Source organism: Bombus affinis, chromosome 1, assembly GCF_024516045.1.
Source record: "Bombus affinis isolate iyBomAffi1 chromosome 1, iyBomAffi1.2, whole genome shotgun sequence".
Taxonomy (NCBI): domain Eukaryota; kingdom Metazoa; phylum Arthropoda; class Insecta; order Hymenoptera; family Apidae; genus Bombus; species Bombus affinis.
Genome location: NC_066344.1, coordinates 10130162 through 10156235, shown reverse-complemented (window position 1 = coordinate 10156235; position 26074 = coordinate 10130162). Strand labels below are relative to the sequence as shown.

Here is a 26074-nt window from a genome sequence, read left to right as displayed (position 1 = left end):
TCACATATAAAAAATGAAAAATGACCTGACGTACATAACGCTTGCGCTTTCACCGTGTTTGTACTTAAAAACGTATGCTTGCCTGAGTATTGGCAGAATTTTTTGTTTCTTCTTCTTAATCCGTTTCTTCAACGGTTATCGTTAGTTTTCTCGTTTCGGTTCATCGTGATGTATTTTGCGATAGAAATTCACGAACACTCATCGTCTCGTTGCGAACTTTAAATATTAACGTTGATAAATATACATACACATATATATATAATATATAATATATATATAATATATAATATATATTTATATATACATTTATATATTCATATCACTCGTTCTGTATTTCGTGCGGTAACTTCTTATGTTAATATGTATATATTTATCTCGCAAACGTATAAACTGTATACTGAGAAAAATCAATGATAATTCTGTCTCGTGCTTTCTTCGATAAAAAGTATACAAAAGTATATAAAAATTGTGTCGTGGAATATCGTTTACATTTGGTATAATCGCCGTATAATTCGTGTAAAAAGTTGTTCAAAAAGTTTCATCTTTACAGCTCGGTACGATATCGTTAATTTAAAAGGAGACGGAACTGAAATGTCGGAATGAGATGACTGCGTGGGCAAGTAACGATGCACGTAGCTTAGAACGATTATATATAAGAGAAAGTAGTAGGCCACGATAACGGCTAAAAATTAACAGCATAAATTATCTCCATGAATATGAAACGTTCAAACGGAACTTAACAAATTTCCAGCATCTTCAAAGATGCCTGATAAACGTGTTCTCTGCATCTTCCTTGTAGGCGATTTATACATGCTAATACTTTATGTGTACAGTTGTGCTTTCTTGTGTGATGTTAATGAAAATGAATAATTAACAAGCAATAATAAATATGGCAATCAACTTCTATGCTCGCATAACGTATCATTCGTCTGCTCGATCAAGAAGCAATAATCATTTACAGAATAAACTAACGTAGAGTGATAAGAATAACTGTACATGATATACAAATACGAAATCTCGGGCATACAAGACTTCGCAGGTCTAAATATTCATTGTTTCGAACAAATAAAGGATAAGAAGAAAAGTGATCGTATTAGTGTTTTCCAAGTTTCCACAGAAAAATTCCATATAGTAATATTTATGTAAATATACTTCGATTATCAATGTAAATGAATCCTTTTTACCTTTTCTAATCGCTTTTCAATTTCAACGCGAATTTTTACAATGCGGTATACATCATCCCGCTGATCTTTCCGATTCTAAAATTCTTTTTTGCCCCCATTTTGCCTAACTCACATTACTCGCCGACCTTCTCGATTGGGTCGCCACTCCTGCTTGCACAACTATCTTCGTAGAAACCTTTACACGTTGGTATAGCAATTCCTTTATTTTTTGTCATCCTTTTCGTTCGTGAAACTGATGAGAAATATTAAATGTGCGAATGGTTATCGTATAGTTATAAAACATGTATGATCTTGCTCTTTCTCCCCTTTTGTTTTGATTCCCCGAAAATTCTGTATATCGTTGCGGAAAGCATGGGTGAAAACTCTAGCTCCGCAGTTTCCACTTATTGTACTCTTAAAACGTAGACCCTTTATGAAATCTTACGTTTAAACGTATATAAATGTTCGTGATTCTTATCAAAAGTTACCAAACGATTGAGCCATTCTTTTTCGGGTTTAGCGTATAAAATAAGAACGCATATATGAAAATATGCACGTTGGTGCTTGGTCGCTTTCAAAAGGAGTCCCGTGGGACAATGATATTGTGCATTGACGATTTAAATTTTTTAATAGACATTCAGTGAAAGTGACCACAGCGAACTTTCCATCGGACGATATTCCAAAAATCTTAATAATGGCAGTTTTTATGCGTTTGGTGTGTCGTTTGATTTTATAACTCCGTTACGGCGTACAAATTGGGATCGCTACCCTGTACTTGGCTCAACGTCGCCACCGTTGACTTGTTTTCTTGCCTCGATTGCGCTCGATTGTACGTTCCGTACATGTTTGGTACAGCGTTGTTTTGCGTCGTACCGTTGAACTGATTCCTAGTGAAATTTCTATCTAATGTTCGCACCTGATCTTGCATTTGGTCTTGAATCCGAATGTTTGGCGTCTTGTTTCGTACCAGGGATCGAAACTGATTCATATTGGTCTGCGAACGAGACTCGAACTCCCAGGTCGGTTGACTACTGGGATTTGGTGGCAACGGGCGATTCTGATTCCAAGCTGGAGTCGGGCCTCTTTTTAAATTCGCTAGATTCTTCGGGTCTAGAGTCTGTGTTTTGCGAGAGTCTTGGAACGTAGCCAGATGAGCAGGTCCGTGAGAGTTGTGAGACAGGGTACCGGTGAAGGACGCCACGCTTGGTGTCCAAGGTGGTTCTCTACCTACGATTCCAAAACAGAATCTTCATTTCAAAATTTGTGAGTTGTATTTAAATTAAAGAAAAGATTAACGGTGAAATTACCGGGCCCTGCGGGGGCGTGCCCTCAGTAAAAGTCACTGGACTCGAGGGTCTTGCACTGTTTGCTCAAAGTCGCGTACTGGCCAGGTTGATCTCCGAGCCCAGAACGGTGCTCAGCTCGTCCACCTGTCGATTGCTGATTATGCTGAGACGATTTGTGATCCCCGCCTCCTCCGCTCCCGTTAATACCCCCACCTCTGTAAATGGCAAATCGAAACGAACAAAGTTGCAGCATTATCTTTCTCTCGGACGGTTCTCTGATGTCTAATTCCTATCGAGAAAACTCTGTATCATTCGTTCATCTCTTAAAACAATCTAAACACGAACGTTATGAAAGATGAAAACACGCGCAAAAGCATACTATCGCTAATGTTTCCATGTATAGAAAAAAATGCAAAAACGAACTCTTTTCTTTGCTTTAAACATCGATTAGAAAAAGTAATGGAGAAAATTGAGAAACATATCTATATGAATATTTAAAAAAATTTGAACTGGCAGAATGCTGTAAGAACACCAAAGAGGAAACCAAACGATTGTACAGTTATTGTCCTGAAATATAATTGGCGATAACCATGATTAATTCGTCTTCAAGCGAATGTGTGATTTCGTTCATTTCATTGTAAAGGTTGAAAGATCAATAGCTGTACCATATTGTTTGCATTATTGCCACCAGAGTGTTGTGAACAATTAAAGCAACATTCAGACCTAACATAGTATCTATCGACATAAACAAATCACATCGTAAATCGTAAACTGAATTGATTCAACACACTGGTAAAAATGGAAAATTAATGCATCTCATAAAATCCAATAAAAAAAACACATCGTCTATGTAAAGCGAACAAGTAAAGATTTGATGTAACATCTGTACGTTCGTTAATATGAAATAACTATGTAATTCACAATTGATCCGTTGAAAATTTCATGGTTCTCACATCAAGTCTTCAATTTGATGACAGTTATGAAAAGGGATTAAGTGACAACTTTTCGTACCAAATTTAATTTAAAACCCATCGCATAATCCGAAAGAACAATCGTAACTTAAACTAAATCCCACTTCAAACCGCATCATAAAATTAATTTGACGAACTGTCGCAGTTCACTTAACGTTCAACCTTTATCGTATTAAATGCAGCTCTATAATTACCCCCTTTATGAGGCTGAAGTTTAATAATCTGGTACTACTTAAAGTCACGTTCTTACTAGCCCACTTACGGTCTTCCTATTAACTCGAAATTATGGCTTGATAACTTCCACGCTAATAACTATCTTCGTTGAGCGCTCTCCTCCTAAACCGACGTTTATTTGAGTAACCGGAAGGTTCGTATACGATAAAGGTAGACGACAGCTAATAAATGAAACCGAATAAAATCTCATGCACAAACTTTAGCATGCTCTCGTGCAGCTGACGTGCTCGAGCAGTCGCAGTAGCGTAGGACGGCGGGGGCGGCGTTAGCAAGAGAGGCTGCTTAATGGTATTTTGAGTGCCATGAGCATTCGGATAAAATACAGAAGGGGCTGTAGGCGGGTACGACCCTTGGCCTCGAAGGGTCCGTGCTGCTATCGCCTGCGAAGCTGCCGATGGCGGTAGATACGGGTCCTGCTCATCGACTTGATGGTAATCTCTTCTAGAACAAAGTCCTCGTTAATCATACTCCGCGCGTTGTATCTTTTAGTTGCGTTAAACGTACACACTCACCGCTTTCGAATATAGATCCAAGTGTGAGAGTCTACCCAAACTAGCACTGTGAAGAACAGTCCCGCGGCTAAGCTCGCCAACAGCATGAAAGTTAGTCCGTATCTGAAGAATTTCAACGGTGTTACGGTATTTCTTTAATTACATCTCGGATAGTTAATAGAGTACTTTAACCTTCTGCGATCAATCATTTCGCAGCAGGTAAACAGTTTACATAAAATACTAGAGAAAGAACGTGATCGATAGTTTGAATCGTACATTCGCGTTTCGTATCATTCTGAGAATTTATGATACATGTACGTATATAGTTATATCAATTTCTCGTGCCCCTGGTTAAATAGCAAAAGAATAAAAAATAATGCCAAACTCACAATCCTAAATGACATAAGCTCTTCGCGGCATGAACGTATTGTTTGTGAAGAGGCTTGCAATCCAGTAACGTCGTTAATCCCGACATGAGCTTGTTTACGGTGTTCACGTCGATCGAAAGGCTGGTCAATTTTGGTTGCAATTGTTGTTCCTTGAATAGTTCCAGTGCCAACCTGGTCACGGTACTCATGTTGTCTCTCATGTTGTTTGCTGCGATTTGACCGTCGTTTAATCTCTGGCTGAATGGATTATTGCGCGTGTTCTCACAATGCGTGTAATACGAAAGAACCTCAGAGGCTAGAGTGGCCGGTACCGCCCTGGTTAGGTAACCGTCTGGTGACACGCAGAGATCACCTAAGGCCACTGAAGTTGCGAGATACAGCGAAGCCATCAACCACGAGACTATCACCGCAAATAATCCAAACACGGAAAATCTGAAAGGAAGATTTCAAAGCAAACGATTATTAGAGTAACCAGAACCAATCGATCTATTATTCCCATATTTTTCAAACATTTCTACTTGATATTTATTCACATTACCGTGAAATACTATGAAATATTATCGTATCGTGCCGTCGAATTATGTTCAAAGCGATTCTGATCCTATCTCTAACTATTAACATCGTCAAGACGTTTCTGAAATTTACCGATGCAAGATTACCATCGTTCGTTGGTTCGTTCGCAGCTGCGAGAAGGCACAAAAACGTAGTAATTTAAGAGAGTTGAATCCAGTCGGACAGGAGAACCCTGTTTTCGCACGGTTTTTGCTAGACATACGAAAGAAAAGAAACACGTACGTTATGAGAACGCATCTGGAATGTCGCGCGACTCCGACGACCAGCACCACACAGAGGACGAGTAGCGCGCTGAGAACGGCCATGGTGACGGGCCACCTTAATTGCTCTATCTTCTCTCCCATTCCGATCGCGCCAGCCAAGCTGATTCCGCTCAACGGTTTTCGAATTTCGAAGCTCCGGTTCACGGCGATGTTCGTGTTTTGTTTCATGCTCTGCAGAGCGGCCAACAGCAGACCGAGCATGGTTTTATTGCTGACGGGGGCATCGAAATCGTCCCCCAAGGCAGTCAACTGTAGCTGCACCTTCTTCTTCAATGTCGTCTCGATGGTGTCGGTCTTGAAAAGCAAATACCTTTTAAGTGATTTCAACCGCCAAGGTAATACTCACAGTGTTAACGGGATAGCCATAATTAATAGGATAATTTGTGAGAATGAAGCGAGCATAAAGGTGACAAATGAACTTTATGCTCTCGCGTCGCAGACAATCACATTGGCATAAATCAAGATTTTGAAAATTTGAATTTAATCGCCTATTTAGACTAAATGAATTTATTACAACGTTGAAGATTTTTATAACAATGAACGTAGAACGCTATTGCACGAAAAATGGCACCGTGGATCATCTTACACCTTTATCGTGCTCGACCCTGCGAATGTCCAATAAAATCACGCTATGCTATAATTCTAAAACTGATAAAAAAAATATTTTCTTCCTTTACCGCGGAAATAATCACTAGTTCTAGGACACGAGTGATAACTCACTCGCCGAATTCTTTAAAAACGAAGTTAATCCCGTTTACGGCGATTCGGTTAAATTAAGTCCGTCAGATAAAGATCTTTAATTAAAAAATGGAATCTCCTTGGTGGCTGGAAATCGGATTATTTATCACGAGACGGGTCTCTCTTCTTTCAGGTTTATTTCCATTACGGTTGTCCGCAAACTCCTCGCTATTCTTGACCCGAATTAAAAGCGCTAATCAAGGAACATTTAAATGTAAAAAAGAAAAAGGAAAGGAAGACAAGACCGTGAACTAATTATGAACGAGTTGCAGCTCTACTTTTTCGGTTAAAGTGTAAACATGAATGTACGAACGAACAAGTAGTAATAAGAAAGTTGAAGTGGACGAGATGTTTCCTTCGAGAAGTGACTACTGAAGATGAACGGAACGAAGGTTTGCAGTCGTTGAACGTCACTGGAGAGCAGAAATAGTAGAAAAGATCTTTCTTGCATTACGTAAGATAACATTCTTCGTTTCCTTTATCTTTCTCTAAAAACAACGTTTTCTCCGAATGATTTAATTTAATTTATAAATACGGTAAGGAAAGATAAAAATAATGCTTAGATCGAGTAAAGCATCAACCAACCAAGTGAATTTCGAAAGAACCAACAAATTTACTCCGATTAATTATTTCATTGCACAACGCAAACGTCGCTATCTTAAAAATCCATAATTTGTTCTTCCAAGTTCGCCGTTAATTTCGAAACATCGATTATTATTCTGAATCGATATATGCGTTTATGTAATTCGAACGAGGCAAATAACGACATCATGATCGGAGCGTATCTAATTAGAATCGGGCAGGAGGACGTTTGAGAGTCCGTGTCAGACAGACGTATCTCGTGGTGGCAGACCAACCTGATTCCGTACACCCATGAGAATACCATCGACGTTCTTTGCGGCGGCCACCAATTGCACCAAACCGTTGTGCACGTCGTCGTTACCGTAGAGGCCGACGGCAACAGCTCCGCTGCAAAGCAACGCCAGGATGGCCAGCGAACACTTCAGCAGGGTTATCGACCTCCTGGGGCGCGGCTTCCGGTCGCAGCATCTCGTTACCAGGTAAACCAGGAGCACCAGCAACGTCAGGATTAACCAGGCTGCAGGGATACTTCCAAGTATCCCGAGACTCTGTTAATTAAAGTTAAACGTTAGTTATCGCCGTGCATCTTTAATAAAACCGTTCGCGTATACCACCTTCTTATCTCATCTTTATCGTTTCCGTTTTTCCTCCCCCCGCACCACCGTTTCCATTCGCCTTATTTTTCTCGCAATTAACGTTCGAGTAGTGTTTCTTTCGGCGTAGCCGGAAATCTCGAGGTTTAATTAAATCTAAAACCATCGCCGAGATGCTCCGTTTTCTTTCGTGTATTTCGTTTTTCTTTTTCCAAAATTCCCTGCGAGCGCTAATGACTCCTTGCTAGAGAGCGAAAGAGAGAGAGAGAGAGAGGAGGGAGAGAGGGAGAGAGATCAGAGAAGCTTCTCAGCTACTTTCTAATTAATGATTATTCGTAGCTGCCGCTCACGCGACCAGTACCGTTAATTAAGCTTAAAACTAGACTTCCTGAACGCATAAAAATTGCAATAACCGTCTCGATATCGTGGAACACGAGGTATCACCATGCAGAACACGAACGTCACACACGGCGGCAATCTAAAAGAAATGCGACGCGAACGAGTATTTCCAGTAACCACGCGGACATCCGCGACTAGACTCGACGTTCTCTTAATTTCCCGGCCCGATAACGCGAACGTTGAACCGAATCGCGGCCGATCGCCGACGGATGCGTGCGCTAATCGGGACCACCGGTTACGCTCGATCGGAGCATATTATTAGCGAACGCCGCTATAGAACACGCTTGTTGCTCTTGTTCGCGCTAATTAACTGCCTGCAAGGATGTCGAAAGGTGATCCGCCTGTCTCGCGAAGATCGTCGCCCGCCGTACAGTGACTCACGCCAAGTGAATCATAGTGAATTCACGTGCTCCAGAATGCTCGCCGATCGCCGATCGTCGATTGCCGCCAGTATCTTAGGCATTACGAGAGCAGATTGAAAAGTTTTCGAAATTGCCGCTTCAAGTTGTTGTATTTGTTATCGTTATTGACACTGCGGAAACTTCCCTCGTAAGAATCTGTCCTCGTAAATGTGCTTTATCGACAGACGGATGGATATTTTGCTATTTGAAATTTCATTTCTTTACCCATTGATTTTTCTTTATACGCGATACGAACCTTTAAGGAGCCAGATTGGTCAACTTCATTTTTATTTATTACCACGGGGTCATTCGCTGTAAGATGACACGAGTAACAGTAAAGTAACGGTAAGGCAAATTAGCAAAATGTTTCCAACATCCTCGTCTTTCATTGCTTTTCGATTTATGGAATTGATGGAAGTGGCTTCTGTGAGATGATAGGATTCAAAAATTTAGGATCGAAAGAGCACAGACGAGATTATTACGGAATAACCGAATTTCACGACTGAAATTATTTTTTAATGGCGATAGCTAATTGAATTTTTTCACGCGAGCTGTATCGACACCGTGATCCAAAAAAGATAAATCGTGTCGTCGTTATCAGCTGTGTAATAACTTTTATCGTCGTTATTCTATTAATCCACCTGGTTTGACAGAGGATGGATTAACGCGTGACGGAGAGTGCTATCGCATATTCTGTTTAGCAAGGAAGCTTAGTACGTTTGCAAGGTGTATCGCACGGTCGTTGTTGCTGTGACTCGCGGAAGATTTGATTTTTCTGTCGTGTTACTCAAAGGTCTGCACGCCACCGGGGGTCAACCACCCTCGCGGCTCGCGTGCCACCCCATGAAACCCGCTACATCGACCGGTGTATGTACATATTGCATTTCATTATTTACGCGACATCGATAAACTTCGCCTATAATTCTCGATGTCTGTGATTTTTCGCGGAAGTCGGTCCTCTCTATGTTTCCACGTGTAACAAACAGCGATAACGGCAAAATTTTAATTCGCAGGGATATTAACTTTCGCACAAAAATTGTAGGAAAGTTTAGAGCTTTTTAAAGCGGTTCGAATATAAGGACAGTAATGAAGTTAAAATGAGAGACGAATTTTAATTTCAGTCAGTTTGTCGGTTTATTACGCCAGCCGGTTAATAACAAACTGAAGTATAATTTATTTAATTGATACGAATGTTCTCTAGACTGAACAACGCGATTGCGAGTGTTACATATTTCAAAACGTGTCATGAATATTGAAAACAGCTAGATGGTGTCCGTTTCGACTGTTTCGAACAATGCTTTTGGAAAGTAATTGCTGAAGCAAGGTGAACAAAGCAAAGCCGAATAAAATACTTTGAAAATTTATAACGAAGATATCATCAATTTGATGTTTTATATTTTTTCCAAATTTAGAAATGGAATTCCTCTGACAAAAAACTATTTTATTACCTCGATTCGTATAATAGAAGGAAGTACGTTTTTGACGAGTATACTCGTCATGAAGTGGCGATATTTTGTGTCGTGACGCGAGTTTACTCGTCATGCGTAAGGAAAATAAAACAGTCATTTTATTACTTAATTCTCTATTATAACAATCACATAAACTCTGTGTTTGACGAGTATACTCGTCATCGCTTATTTCTCGCGACATATTTTAGGTGCACACTTTTCAAAGAGGTCGCAACAGCTAACTGGTTAACGAAACCCGTAAAATATCTTAAATATCGCGTTCGATGTAGATAATTACATCCTTAGAAATCCGATCATCGGTGGCAGAGAAACCGAGTCATCCAGCAACGATGCTGAGATACCGAGTAGCACAACCGATTCGCAAAGAAAAAGCAGATATGTGTCGCCAAGTTGGAGACAGAGAAAAGAAAATGATCGTGAACCATAATGCTAGCCAGGGAGATATCTGTTCCTCACTTTTGTCGAGAACTTCAGCGACAGTTTCGAGTAGTTGAAGACGAATGATACAGAGAGACGTGTGAATTTATGGAAAATCTTCTTTCACTGGCGCATTTCCCAGCCGGCAACCGGATACGCTTTCCTTCCAAACAAACCTCGTTGCGCGTCGAACTGAATTTCGCACGTACGGTTGCTCTACGATCGGAAGAATCGAACGTATGCAGTTTTCCTATGCTAATGCGATTTCTTGACATCGCCCACCCAGATCATTTTCTAGGCAAACTTTCCGAAAATCAAAACTTCAGAAAAGCGAAGAAGTTGGTTTGGAAACGATTTCTGTTTGGTTGCGTTGCAAATCGTCGAGCATTTTCTATGCTGCAGCTGCAGAAAATGTGAAAACGTCAACGATAATATGAATCGTAATAGCCATTCTTAATTACTCTCGTTTGGAGCTTGATAGTCAAAGATAGAGGTAGAAAGAGTGACCGAATTTCGAGACCTGAATCGCGTCTAGACAGCAAGCCTCTGTTTACAGTTTACGGAATACGAACTGAAGACGGTCGTTGCACCTAGTGCGACAGAAGCTCTGGAATAAATCCGGAAGTGCACTCGAGATAGAGGAAGAAAGAGAGAGAGAGAGAGAAAAGAAGGGACGCGCGGAAAGGGCGTGCTCGAACTTCATGGGACCCGGTTGTCTAGGAAGGTAGCACATAAAATCGCAAATGAATTCCCTTTCGAGATTCGCGAACCTCTGAAAGAGTAAATACGGGCTTCACCGCCCTCTCTTCCTGCATCGTTCGAAAAACGCGTTGTTTCTTTTGTCCTGTTAGCATACTCCGTTCTTTTATATCGTCACGTTACAAAACTCTCCTCGAATCTGAATGATCGAGTTAGTAAGTCAAAAGGATCTCGACTGTGTTTTTCGACACCATTCCGCTTGTTCTGTGTCGCAACGTAACACGTGCGACTTCGTGTTCCTCTTCACGTTTACACCACGTAGCCGCCACGTTCGTAGTCGACGAATCGTAGAAACGTTCTATTTCCTTTCCTTCTCCTTTCGTTGTGTCCGTGACTGAACGTCGACGCGTAAAGAACTCGGACGCATTTATTCGAGTGGCTGGCAAAGAGGGAACGAGGAGTAGGAGCCCGCCCCGAACAACGTTCAATGGAATTAGCAGGAACGTTTGTTGTAAATCGACTTTAATCAGAAAAATCCGCCGCGTTTGTGCCAGATTAAACAAGCTCTTTGCAGTGCCGAGAGACTTATCTTGTTGAGAGGGCAATCACAACTCGGAACTCTATACTCGGAAACGTTTGAAAAATTTGTTGGCAAAAATCGCTGGTTGATTTGAATTGTTTCCCTGATTTTATCAATCGAGGCACATGGTGTCTAATCTCTGGATACTTTCGGCTATTTTGAAATATTCGATACTTCGATCAAATCGCGTAAGTACTTCGCGTTACATAAAACGTAATTTACGGTAGTTAATCCATCGGAACGAATTTTCTGTACACGGAAAATGACTTTTTATCAAGGGAGGGAAATAATTGCGCAGTAAATGTTACGTAATTTTACTAAATACATGGGAAAGTGTATTGAACATTTTAATTGTCAAACGTGGACATTGAGAATGACACGGTTTCGTTACTATATGAATAAAAAGAAAATGACTCGTTACGAGGAGATGGACGTATGTGAAATTAATTAAGATACCTCCCATCGCTAATCTCGATCGATAATATCCCTATTTGCACGTACATTGGCTTAAACCTGTACGGTATGGTAATTCTTTAAATTGCGACAGTATAATTAAGTTGTGTCATATTATCTGCTTGTTATGCTAATCTGAAAATAGAATGAACTAGAAAGGGTTACCAGCAGGGTCGTCGTACCCGGGCTTTTTTCCGATTTCTTTCAAGGCGTTTGAAAGTACGTGAGATACCTTTGGAACAAAAATCCTCTTAACTAAAGTACAGTACCCTTCTTTAAGGCAGTCACGCACTTCGGTACCAGAGGTCGCCAGTTCTTTCTTTCTCTTTTCTTTTTTCAACTTCAAACATTATGGAAATTGTCTATTTAACACGGCAATGTAACAAGATACGACGAAAGAAAATTTGCGTAATGAAACGGTAATTTCTACAAACCGATTTCTACGAAAATGAAAAAGACAGAGGTGGAAAGTATGGTGCGGTAAAATAGAGAGAGAGAGAAAGAAAGATCGTTAATCTACTGTCGAATTGGAGGTTAGAAAACAAACGATGAAAGATACGACAAAACGCCATCTCACGATTTAATTACCCGGCGCGGCGGTGCTGTTGCAGCGGCCGCTTCGTGAAATATTTTCAAGCAGCAGGAACAATAGCCAGGGACCCAATTACCAGAGCTCGTGTTGCGTCGAGGGTGCTCAGACAGGCGTTTCCTCGAGGCTTCTCCTTCGCTGACTACCCTACCGACGACGCATGCGAGAGTAACGTGTCTGCGTGTGCATGCCAGTTAAATTTCGCACGCTTTCGATGTCACCGATATACTACGATCAACCAGGCCAGTGTGAACGTTCCACGTTATGACGCCATTTACCTTCCTCTCTTTTCTTCTTCTTTTTGACTTCTCGTTTCTGACGGTTCGTGCAATCGTTGAACGATTTCCAGCGATCCGCCGATATTATGCCAATTTAAAGACGTTCGAACGTTCATTCAGGTATATAGCGTATAACTTGATACAGAACAGACGATACTGGGAAGGAATATTGTGAAAAGCGGAATATCTGTATTATTTAATTCCGTTATACGTTGGAGGTAATTCCATCTGTTCCGATTCAAAGGCAGAAAATGGCGGAAATAGCGCATAAAACGGCACGTTAATGGAACTTACGAAGGAGCAGAAAGAAAACGTTAAACAGTCTGAAAGAAAGGGAAAAATGAAATATCCACCGGTTGACTGAAGCAGAAAAAGTAGCAACGAAGTAGTGGAAGGACAGGCAGGGGGAAGGAGGGAGGGGATAAAGAAAAATGGCAGACAAAAGAGGAAGCGAAGAAAAGCTGGATACGAGAAACAACGACGCGAGAGAAACCGTTTCCCCTGTAATCTACAATGATTGAAAACGCATGAACAAGAAATATGATTGATGAGAAACTGGAACAGGAAACAGGAAACGCTCTGTATGCGGTAATGAAAGCGTAATCCACGATCGGTATCGATATGGATGTGCTCATTAACCGGCAAATGCTTGTTATTCGCGAATTTATCGGGGTCGTTACACATTCTTGTTCCTTCGACCTTTTTTCAACGATTTCATGAAATTAAAACAAGAAAAAAGAAAAAAAAAAAGAAAAGATTAAAAGCGATCGTACATTTATATTGCAGTCAAGGTTTATGTACGTCGTTGACGCGACGCGCAAACAAATAATTACTCGGCACAAATATTCACACATTCATAAAGTTTGACCCCAAATTGAAATTGAAAATTATACAAATTTCACAATTCGATTGCGAGCACTCGTACGATATGAACGTTGTCAAAACACGTGCTACTTCCTCCTGTTGCTCTCGTTATCCGGCACCTGCCGACACGATAATTGGGCGGACTGCGTTCGTTTCGCCGATTACAGGAAAAAGGATCAATGTACGTGAGCACCGTTGCACGCACCTCTTTGCCAGGAAATCTCGCGAACGAGCGACAATCCAATTACTCAAACGCAACGAGATATCCGTCTTGATCCCGTAGTAATATGTTGCCCATGCCCTCGACATCTGCAACGAAAGACGTTGCACCAGGCGATCGTACTTCTTGTCGAGAGCCACGAGAACCCGATGCTTTTGGAGTACGGGGCAAGAGGTTGCTGTGGTAGAGGGAGAGAATACCGCGTAAGCAGCGATGGGGAAAGGCTCGTACCGAAACGTGAAATATCGATGTTGTTCTACTATGTTCGGTAACTTTTGTCGGGATAAAAGTGCAGGATTATTACTTCTACGATATTTTATTAATATATGGAAATATAATCGTACGTTGACTGATTGAAATTTGAATGCGATGTACTTTCAAGTATCTCATAATGAACATTGATCGCAATCGTTTCGATAAAACAATTTTGTAATTTACATTGGTTTTCGCCGTTTCGTGTTTTTAGTTTAGCGAAGTAACGGTTCGATTCATTTTCGAAGACCTTAGAAATCTCGAAATTATTGATATTATTTTTAATAATTAAGATACAGGATAACAATGATGGCACGTGAAACGAACGATCAATGTTCGCGTTAGTTTCACATCTAACTGTGGAAACCTCTGAAGGATCACGAAGACGGAACGATAACAGGCTAATTCGGTAACCGTTAACTCGGAAATATCATGTGACTGACTGGAGATACTATTCGAAGCGACTGGAAGTGTCTTGAGCCCATCGCTAGTTAGCGGTCTGACGTTTCGAGCCCGTTAAAGCCCACACGTTGCCCCAGGCGTATTATACGAAAGCCTTTGTGCATTGTTTGAGCTTTCCCGGCCATTGTGCTTTCCAGTTACACACAGCTTGGATTCTCGTGCACTCGTGGCATCCAGCTGCGTTTCTCTTCGTCCTTTTCCTCTTCGCTTCTCATCCCGGCCGTGTCCTGTCTCTTCTTTCCTTCACCTTTCTTCCTCTTCCTCTTCCACTTTGTTACGCCGAACCGCGTGATTCTTTCCTCGATACAGCTGCCTTTTGGACAGCCATTCGTCTGGACGGGACAAGAAACTGGAAACACTTCGCCCGAATAAAAAAGAACGTACCGAGGAACTGTCTCGTGGCGTCTGGGATACTCGTTTTCTTCGGGGTAGGTCACCTTCGTTTTTCCCGCTTTCGTCGAACATTCGCGGAAAAGGTTACGTCTGTCAATCGAGATATTCCATCCTCTCGAACGGTTTTTATGAGGCGTACTCACCGATAAACAGTTCGCGAATATTGTACGTGCACGTCGTTAACATTTTATTCGCATACTATCGCGATACGATCACGTTTCACGAACGTGTTTGCATCGGTTCGCGAATAACACGCGGACAAACGATAAACGGTGAAGATTTCAGATTTGAAACGAGCGGCACGCGACTGGATCCAGATAGACCCGGCGGGGTTGACGAAAAGAAAGACACGGGAACGTGAGGCAATTTACTCTCGTCGACGGACGTGTGGCGATGGTCAATAAAATACGAGGGAGAGGGGCAAAGAAAATAAATGGAAAAACGAGGATTCGAACGTCCGATGGGAGTGGAACATCGTGTAATTTCATCTTGCCCCGACCAGAGAGGGTTGTGCGGCCTCTGTTAATTAGCGCGATTCAAGGAAATATTTTTACGGATAGTCGCCGTCGCTTTTGAATTGAACGAGACGTAATATGTTTCTCCACTAGTTATTTTACAGAGTTCCACAGATTTTATACGCGGTAATTAATTTCCAGAGTAAATGGTACAAAACGAGAGAATTAATAAGATTCGTCGAGCTCGACGATTTCACGGTTATTTCACGCACAGCGTGTTCGGCGCCCAATTTTCGAACTCAAATAGCTTTTAAAACGTCCTGTGAAACGATTACTCTAATTAACGTGCTAACTGGAACCACGAATTATAGGATGATTTTTTTCACGTAACAAAGAATTTAACGTTCCGCAATCAATTTTGATATTTCTCTGAAACTGCAATAATAAGACTTTCGATCATAGCTTAAGCTTCGAATCGAACGATAATCTGATTAAAATAGGACATACTGTTTTTACTTGATATATATATATGTATTGTATTACACATATATCGATATTAAAATATTAATATGAAATTGAATAAAAATTGTACTACTCATGTAGGACGAATTCCATCGAACCACCACATCTCCAAAAGATTCAAATTTAGCCAAACAACTTTTTCATTCGTTTCAGAAACGGATCCAACGCTTGTAACTATCTTGACGAATGCTCGGTTCACGGAGCATTGCCAAAGAATCTCTCATTTCTTTGGGACGGGGAAAGCATCGAGGAACATTTTGCTTGAAATCGACGGGAATGCTCTCTGTACGTTGGCCAAAACGGAATCGAGCCTGGATTGCTTTCGTATACTGCCGTAACTAGAGAGCAGAGCCGGTGGATTGATATCGCGATTCTGTTAACCACGCGATACGCCATTTATTCCGCTGACCCAGCCGAAACTTACCGGTGGTGTGGACACGATTCTCGCATTGCTTTTGATCGTCGAGGAATTGACGAGATACGATAATATCCCGATGAGAGTTTCGTTTCTCGTCGAGGAACCGAAAGATTTCGAATAAAATTTAAGAAACAGCAGAAGAGACAGATTTGCACTTACCTCGAGATAGATTTCGGAATGTGGATTGAAGGTGTTATTGACCGAGTGGAGAGAGACGTTGAGGTGCGGCAGGCTGTGGAAGACCCTAGCGAGCTGCGGTACCGTGTACTGTTCGGGAAGCTGCTGACCGCCCGCCATTTTGGAGAACCCTTGTCTGCCGAAAACCCCGTTGAAGAGCCTCTCCTACTCGTCAAGACATGCTACGAGAGCTGTAACACCAAAGAGTCAGCGGGTTAAGAACTGCTTCTGGCTTCTTTCCCTCCTTTCGAATTCCAATATTTTCAAGTTTAATCGAAATTGTAATAGCCAAAGCAATCTGACGTTAAACCAACACATGTATACGGAAAATATTGTAGAAATTGACTCGGTGATTCTCGGGTAGAGGGAAAATTAAAGGTTCCGTGAGGATGAGGCGGATCGGCGAATCGATCAGGGAAATCGACGCTTGGCGATAGAAAGAAAGCCGACTACTAATGCTGTTATATTTGACGCGAACCGATTATCCGATTTAACGTGCAATTAAAACGGTAACCACCGCGCAAAAAGGTGGATCCAATACGATCCGGATACCATTTAGTTTCAAGTCGAATCGGCCGATCTTGTCGCAGTTTAATCTTTGTTAGATACATCGCGCTGCCCGATGATGTGCTCTCTTTCTCTTTTTCGACCGCTCAGTCTTTGTCACTTCTCCGAAACGCTTTGCCAGGACTGATTCAATTACGCTCGAAGCGCCGTTGTGGAAGCAACGAGCGCTTAATTAATGAAATCTGTGCCAGCTGCTCCGTTCCGCTCTCGTCGACGACGATACCCGACAAGAACACGTGCCTCTTCCGGAAGCATCTCCAGATTCTTTTTAACGAACTATTACCCTCCGGCAGCTATGTTCGAATAGGTCCACGAATAGGACCGAAGCTTCATCGGACATCGGTTTCCCTATATTAGTCTCGTCTTTTCTTCCTTTGTTGTGTTTATGCTCCTTTCGCTGTGCATTCCTTCCTTCGCCCATTCATCATCGTTCTATTTGTGTTATCGTCTTTTAAGATAATTATCGATTCACTATTCCTTGCGATTATTTCGGAAGGACGTCGAGTAACTTGAGCTACGAAACTTTCGCACAGGAAGTGGTTAGGAACTTTCAAAGCTTTTCAGTTGTAGATTCAGGTTTTCGCATTTAAACCGGTTGAATTAAAATTCTGTTAAACTGAAATTATCAAAGCCACAAAATTATCTGTCGTAACTACGTAATAATACCGTGGTACGCTAGACGCGCTAGGCCAATTAGAATACCCGCATAAATACATTATGACAATTTTAATCGAAGGAAGACGAAACAAAGACACAATGTAAGCTCAAGAGATTGAATTTCAGCGAACTGGAAGTAGGGTAGAGGAGAAATCTTTGATTAGACGGCATCACTACGCGTAGCATTTGATTTACATAAACCGCTACGGGTTCTATTCCTCCATTCCACCCCTATTTCGACAGCCACACCCATGTATAATATCCTCTATACCCGCCGAATCTGACCGGCAGACTACGAAATATCATTTTCCCGGTCCGAAACGATATCCTCTGGAATTTTGCAATTGAGATGAACGCATGGATACAAACGAATCTTCTCTACGGATCCGATATCCTCCTACGTATAATATTTTCTATATATAATATAAATATTTTTATGTAATATTATTAATTAATATTTATATAATACATACTTATATATTATATAAAATTTAGAAGATTTCGTTCTGAATCCAAGCAGCAAGTAGAATATTAATACATTTAGCGCCGTAGAAAATTGATGATTTCCGGTAGAATCTGATATACAGGTTAACCAGCTGCGAGTAGAAGCTTCAGCTGCACGACATCGTCGATTGCGATCTTCCTAGATGTATCTTCTCTGCCTTTTCCCTCGTTCCAGTGAAATGTAACAGGAGGCGATCGTTTAAAATAGAGAAAGTTTGTCTTTTTTTCATGTATACTGCGAGATTCATAGGAGGCTAGATATATCGCAACAGTCGAGTCGAACGTGTTGTTTAAAATTAGAATCTTCCATGGATCCGAGTCGAACTAGAATTTATTCGATATCCTGTTCACGACATAAATTGATCCCCTTCCTCTGTTGCACGCCGTCATCGATTGTGTCGATCTCTTCCTACTTTCACCGTCTTTTCTTTTCCTTGTTTCAGTGATATTCGCTTTCTGGAAGATAACGAGTCTTCAACGTTTCTACTCTCATCCATTCCCTATATTTTTTAACTTAACTTCTTTAACTTGGAACGACACACGTTAAACTCTTTTTATTTGCAATTTTATTCGCGATACAGTGATCAAATTACGTACGAAGTACAACGTTAAAACGATCTGCCATAAACAATCGTAAACTTTTCACAGGACAAAACAACGATCTCTTCTTAGAAGATAATTTCAGGACAGATAGTATCTATACGTTAAAAAGTGTTTGCAAAACCGTCGATTCAAAGGTATCGTTGTCCTGTGACCACGAAAACGCTCAGAAACGGGGGTTCTTACTTTGCATTCCCAGTTAGTTCTTTGTCGTCGTCGCCGGAATTATAAACGCAGGACCGTAAAAGAGCGGGTCTCTCGAACAAAATAGGTAAAAAAACGACGGAGGTGGAGCAAAGGGAAGTACGATGGTCCAGTCCATTCTTGAACTTCCTCGGGCTGCCGTGAACACCGTGGGAAAAGATCAGCTGCCACATACCGGCTTTAAACTACGTTACACCTGGTTACTTCTGCGGGCACAATTTCGACCATTCGAACGTTTCCATCGGGTTATTTCGACGTTTCAGAGGCTTATATCGTAATACTACGAGATAATTCCGCGTGTTCGCGAATTTAGATTTGAATATTTCATTCGTCAGGTGGACTTGTAAATATCAGGTTGCAACGTGGTTTGCAACGGTTGAGGTATACGTGGTCCCACATGGGATTAAGGATAATAGTTGAGTTGGCTAGTGATATCTAATGCATTACCTGCCTACAAGCTTATGGTGGACTTGCTCCATAGAATATTTAATGTTAGAAAATGCAAGGACCCTTATGCAAGCGCTGTAATGCTCCTGTAAAAAAAAAAAAAAAAAAAAAAAAGAAAAATCCTCAGACGAAAGTAAAGCGATCTAAACGAATAGTTCCCATATGCGCGAGCTTAATTTTTTACTTTCTAGGCTTTAAAAAGTTCGAAAAACTTCCGGTAATGTTTTGTTATTGCATAAACTTCTTAACGTTTCTACTAATTGTACAGTCGTTGGTTAAACGTCAAACGCTTGAAACTTTATTCGATAAAAATTCGAGCGAAAGAAATTCGAGGATGAAATTTCGTCTGCATCGTCGACGATTCGGTTAGTGGGTTCAGCCACATAAATTATTCCTCCACGACCTTTCTTTCTACCCTCGCTTAAACCAGATTTCAAAATTACTCCGCTCGTAAGGAAACTCGTGAATCTTCTTTTTTCGCTCAACTCCTTCTCAAACTTTGATAAATATTTCAAAATCGTTTCTCCTTACTCTAACCACACCTACGCTTCCATTCCAAAGTTTCATGAAAACTTTTCATTCTTAATGAACATGTTCGACAATTGACACCCGCTATAAATCTTAAATCACGTTCGAAATTCTCTGACAACGTGGAATCAGTGAACACGGTGTAGCTCGCAGGCGGATTCGTTGGAATTAAAGGAGGAAAGAGTGGCGAGCTACCGCGGCAATTGCATTGCTTATTGTGACGTTGCTCTTTCGTGGTTCCCATACGCCACAAAGGCATCCAGCTGCTCGAGCATGAAATTCTTCGGATCCATCAGAGGTTGCATCGCGGGAACAAGTGCACTCGTTCTCAGGTGGCCATGCATTCCGCCAAGATCGCGGCACGCTGTTTGAATAACTTTGCGAAACTATTCGTGCGAGCATCTCTGCTTTGCCATGCTGCGTAATTATTTCAACAGATTCCATCGAGCAGTGCGATCCGTGAGCATATCCACAAGGTCATTCCGGCGAACAAGATCGAGGGATTTCCATGCAGATCCACGTGCATGGCTTTTGTATGACGAGAGCGTCGATTACGTTGCAGATATTCAGATAAACGAAGCGTGTTCAAAATCATAGAAAATTTTTAGCTTTATATAATACAATGTACGGAGTGTTCCATTTGGATTACAATCGCGCTGTGCTTTCATAGATAACAGAAGGATAGGAAACTTTAAGAGTGGTCAGTTTTTATTTGCGATATTTCACGAGAGCAAGAGAGAGGGAGAGAATTTCGATCGGAAATAGAATCGTATCGCGTAAATTTAATGCATATGGTGATCAGATTAGATGTTGGAAACGCATGTACGTTTGATTGATCTGGAATAACCTCGATGTCGTCCACTAATACAATTTAAGGTATCACTAATATGGTTCGCATGCATCTTTCGTAATTTGCCTGATTCATAGGAAATAACATTTCTCGCGATATAAAGATGGCGAAACGCGTGTCTCGTATCATATCGAATTTTCAAGATATTTGCAGAGTCTGATTAACACGAGACACCTTATGCACGACACCTCGACAAATATTGTCAAGCGCGGTACTTAGCTCTCGAGATGCTACGCGTGCCTAAGCCTAACTCAAAGGACAGATTAAGCGACGTCTCTCTGTCAATAATTACAGTTCTGCGATTCGATTGCAAATAATATCATCGACTATCATCACCTATCGGTTCTACGATCGAATCGAAGTTTCATATTAAATATAAAGGAATCTTCAAACTTTAGCGATATCGCAGCGTTAACGAAGCTTCAAGACGTTTCACGTAACACGCGTAATTTATGCGTGATTTTTACGACAAGCGTTGAAATACTCTCATGAGCAATTGTATAGCGTTCTCGACAAATAGCTCGCGGGTCAGAGAAACGCGGGTTCTAACTTTCCACGCGCTGCTTCCACCTGCATCTTTCATTGCAACAGCAACGAAGGTTAAATACATCGTAGCGCGGGGAACCGTTTGCTCGTGTGCACGCTGCATTAACAAACAAGCCCGAAATTGTTACAGGAATCACCTCGGCTCCGTTGGGAGGGAAGCCAACGCGGTGTACAACCGGCCTGGATTAGCCTCACCGGGTATAACGGTGATTAACATTTACGAGGCGTGTTTCAAACCGGCCCACGAAAGAGTCACACATCATCGTTTGTGTGTCCATGCGATAGAGACTAGACTACCGTGTTACGGTTCCGCCAGTCATCCCCGAGAATTCGTACTTCCTTCCTCTACGGCTACTGTTTGTGGCAAATAATCGCGTCCGAAACGAGTCCGCCCTCGCGGAAGCGAGGTTGGCGATACTGGTACCGACCTTTCGTTTTGATTCCGGTTAACTGTCTTCGAGTTTGAACGATACGGACACGTCCCCGCGGGATGTCTGACAGAACGAATTTGGAAAAGCTGAGCTGTTATTATGAGAATTATGCGATCTCGAGTTGGAAGATACTTGTACAGGATATGGTACGTAATCACTTTCGGAAAGGAAATTTTTATCTCGTAGACGATGCGCGTTCTGGATGTGCGTTTCAGGCAGACGAAAATAGATGGAGCAAGAATTCGATTTTCAAATCCAATCTCGAACCAAGTGAAAAGGGCTCGACGTTAAAGCGATACGTACATGTTGGATGACTTAGTGGGAAAATTCTATTCCGTGTACTTAGTTCAAATAACAGTAATCCATAACGAATTGATTACAATGCATCGATTATAATGACAATGCAACTGGTCTTTATACAGAGATAGAAGCAATTTGCTGGACGTTAAAGAAAATAATGGAGTGGCAGAGGACGGACAATTATGTTATTGGAACGATTCCCTTGTGGACATTGACGATCTACTTCCTTCGCTCTAATTCGCCACCGTTTAGAGAAAATGAAAATAACGATAAAGCAGCATGGACAAAACGGTTTGCAGATGCTTTTAGTTTCGTTGTTGGAGGACCTTAATGTCTCGTTCAGAGGATTTCAATTGTTTTCAATTGCGTTCAATGATGATCTGTGTAACGCTTTAAATTTGTATCGATCGAGATCACAGAGCGTGGCTGCGACAAACGAATATCATCGCAACTGTGCGATCAAATTTCCCAGCAAGATTTCGGAAGATTTAGAATAAAAGTTGACACGAGGTACGATTTGAATTTCCTATTTGCCCGGTAATACGCGCGGTCAACGATTTTACAGTTATCAAGATTATCTTATCAGAGCATGCACTTACTACGCTTCGTGTTGTTACACGTGACATTCTTGGGACCTTTCTATGCCACGTTCCAAGCGTCGCAACGATTCACGGTAAAAATCCTGATTATTCCGATAAATAAGGTACACGGAACTACTCCAGCTCTTATTACAAAAAGTTGATTAATTATTGCGTAAGAGAATGTTGCAAGTTAAACGTCGACTGAAATATCAGCAATGTTGCTCAACATATTGTGTTGGCAACTAAGTTATTGCGGATTTTGTCATTAGGTGGTATTGACAAAATCCGCAATCACTTAGTTACCAGCCCAATAGATCAATTATATGCGATACCTATGCTCTTATGAGAATATGAATTTTTCATTTCATTTTTCATTTTTGCGATCTTCGTATGAATTTCTCACCTAAAAGCCAAGGGAAGAATATATCCGCAAATCACATACGTATGGCTGCCGATTCAATGTTAATCGATGTTTACTAATTAGCAAACGTTATTCCACTGATCTTCCACTCGATGTTTTTATATTATTCCCAAAAGTCTCTAGTAGAGATTTGCTTAAATTTTTGGTAAACTTTGCACGTAATTCTTAGCGAATTACTTGATAGGAAATACAGAAATTGTCCAAATGATCGGCAATGACCAGACGATACAGAGATCGCGAGTCATCAACGATTTCACGCGTCGACTCGATGATTTATCGAGGCCACGTAATTGTTTAAACAGTCTGGCGCTGATTTCTGTTCCGTACGGTCGTTGTATACGAACGATGATAATTGCAGTGTTTACAGAAGCGCGCGTAAAATCAAAACGACGAGCGGTGCGAGTAATTATTTCCTCTGTGTAATTTCCGTAGCGATCATCGGCTAGCCACGATTCTTCCTCCGAAATGTCAAATTATTTCCGAGCGTTCCTCCACGAGACAAAACTCGCCAACGATCCAGAAAATCTCCACGACATCAAAGATTTTATTTCTTAAGAATTCATGAATTCGAATAACGATCCGACCGATCCGTCTCATCGACGATAATTTGTATCTTTCCTCCTTCTTTTTTTCGTTTTTCCTAGCTCGGTAACTATAGGAGATAACGGTGCACATGATATAAAGCTTATCTACTCGTCTCTTATCTATTAATGCAGCCTCGTAGTAACGATCGTACTCGGAATTCGTGCAATTTCAACTTCTCCGTGAAATATCATAGATATACGGACGATTGAAAACGTTTCCTGAAAGTAGTCGTAATTAAACGTCGATTCTTGGCTAAGTAAATTACAGTTATTAGACACGAGACGCTTCTGCGACGAGACGATGGGGTTGGAAAACGCAGCTTGTTCGATGAGAAAAGCGCGCTATCGCTTCGTGAATATTTCCTGTTGAAATTACCGTTGCTTCGAATATTTCTCGAGTCTCCGGCTTTAACCCCTACCGTTTCCCTCGCTTCTTTTTCGCGTTTACGTTCGTATCTTCCTCTCGAATTATCAAATTCCTTGATAACGAAGACCATAGGATACACAAAAGATTGTCTGAAAATCATCAGCGATAGAATCGAAGAAATTTTAGTAATCGAAGAGAGAAGGAGTTCTCCAAGGGACGGAGTTGTAGGAATAAAAGTTGGTAATTAGAGCAATGTAAGCGGCGAAAATTACCTCCTACCGAGTCGCCTAGGAATACTTCGTACAAGTTGGGAACAGAGGATACAGACCCAGATCGAGGAAGAACTTTCCTTTGAATAGTACTCTAAGTAAAGGGAAACTCTCGAAGACCAGGAACGAAACGGAAATGTAATTTGAAACTTGGCAAGACTGTCCGAATGTCGTCGAATGAATCTGCTTATAAAAATCGACATAACAATTTTTCCATCTACTTTACATCGAATACTTTATATATATATATATTTCTTTGTCGTACTCTTTGCATTTCTGCGTTCATAAATTTCCCATAAATCCATAAAAATTCGTCTTCTAATCAACGTGTACGTGTCTTGCTTCGTAGATAAAGCACCGCGTTTAGTTACACGCGATGTTATCTATCCTAATGAAAGCGACGTAGTGTTTCTAAACGGATATCTATAAACCTACCTTAATCCAGGTCTCGTTCCATCGATATCGTTTTATAGTTGGGTACAAACTTTCAAGTTCTTGCAGAGTCGCTTAAAAGCTGCGCAAGAAGCTTTCCGGCCGTTTAATATCGCGGCTGCATAAAAAGGAAATCACGCCTGTGGATTATAAATCGCTTACGAACACGTTCAACCTGTTCCCGGTATTTTCTTTATCCAAAACGGCGAACCTAGGTGGGACGATATTAACGTTAAAAGCTCGTTGCAAATGAAGCTCGATGGCGGGTGCGAGCAGCTGGCAAAGTACGACGAGCTGTCGATAGTTATCTTCCACGGAATTGCAACGAAACTTTTCCGCGCTCTGAGACAATGAGAAAACTTTGGCGAATCGACTTCCTCCCTCCCCTTCACCCTTTCTCTTTTGCTCTTTTCCTTTGTCTTTCTTTTTTTCTCCTTTTAGAGGAGAGATGGCTGCAACCGGTCGTGACGTAGACCAAGCGTCGGATATTTGAAATTTCCGTGGAGAAGTTTTGCGCGCATGAATTACCAAGCTGAACCGACGGATGCTGATCGCTCGTTATCATGCATGCAACGCGCGTTGAATTTTAACGGGAGCACACGCCGAGCTGCGAACCGACCGAACGCGCTTCCGGGCGGGAATCCGACGAAAAAGTTTAATTAAGTCGCGAGTAAGGTGTTTTGTTTGTTTCACGAGCAACTTGAGTTGTCGGTAGCGATGATTTAGATTTCAAACTTTAGATCAGCGCCTCTTCGTGTTCTATCATAGCAGAGTAACTTTTCCATTTAGAAATTATGGGGTTTGTTTAAGCAAGAGATCGTCATGCGCAAGGAATTGGCAATTCGAGTAACGTTAACAGATAAACAAAGGCAATTATGGCCAGCGTTTTACTCGCTTTATAGATCGTCACTGTGAGTAGAAATGGGTGAGTGAGATTTAATTTGTTTGTAACGACGGTACGATATCGTCGTTTCGGCTAATTTATTTAATTGTATTTGCGATGAATACAATAGCGAAGCAATTGCGGTAAAAGCAATTATGAATCATCGTTTATGGCGTGGCAGATTACTCATTGATCGGTCGACTGATTGCATTTCAAGTTGCTGAATATTTCCGGGCATTGGATGTTTGTTAAAGATTCATTTGACAGATACCATACGTCAACGAAGAATGTACATTGAAGTGACCTGCGTGCACCAGATCTGGCTTAGTAGAATGTTCAAAAGCGAGGCCTAATGGCATTAGGTCAGGTCAGGTCGTCCGAAAGGACACGGCTATATTTCAGATATTTACGTACCAACGAAGACCAAACTAAAAATGACAAGAGTCTTCGATATTAGGGCGAATATAAAAAAAAGCCCTCGAATAATCTAATTACTCACTAACATCGATAATATATTGAACCCTAAAAAATTCTAGTTCCGAAAAAGCTAACAGATATCGTAATGATGCGAA

At 41.3% G+C, this 26074-nt stretch overlaps 1 protein-coding gene and 1 long non-coding RNA gene across 10 annotated transcripts in view; one reads left to right on the top strand and one right to left on the bottom strand.

The window, feature by feature from the left end:
• Positions 1–2090: 2090 nt before the first annotated feature.
• LOC126919670 (protein tweety) overlaps positions 2091–26074 on the bottom strand; it is a 40110-nt gene continuing 16126 nt past the window's right edge. For 2 of the 9 annotated variants that reach the window (XM_050729283.1, XM_050729443.1), the window contains exons 2-10: positions 19311–19396; positions 16314–16522; positions 6966–7238; positions 5330–5664; positions 4535–4966; positions 4167–4268; positions 3853–4095; positions 2471–2664; positions 2091–2390 (exon numbers count right to left, since the gene is read on the bottom strand). In XM_050729283.1, the coding sequence (XP_050585240.1) occupies positions 2493–2664; positions 3853–4095; positions 4167–4268; positions 4535–4966; positions 5330–5664; positions 6966–7238; positions 16314–16451 (1695 nt within the window). In that variant the 5' untranslated portion in view covers positions 16452–16522; positions 19311–19396 and the 3' untranslated portion in view covers positions 2091–2390; positions 2471–2492. Of the gene's footprint in view, positions 2411–2470; positions 2665–3852; positions 4096–4166; positions 4269–4534; positions 4967–5329; positions 5665–6965; positions 7239–16313; positions 16523–19310; positions 19397–26074 lie in introns of all 9 variants that reach the window. The other 7 variants (XM_050729193.1, XM_050729372.1, XM_050729520.1 and 4 more) reach the window with 6 other exon arrangements.
• Positions 21603–22237, top strand: LOC126925736 (uncharacterized). Its single transcript, XR_007714094.1, has 3 exons — positions 21603–21811; positions 21881–22003; positions 22088–22237. It is a non-coding gene; the product is annotated as an uncharacterized LOC126925736 (long non-coding RNA).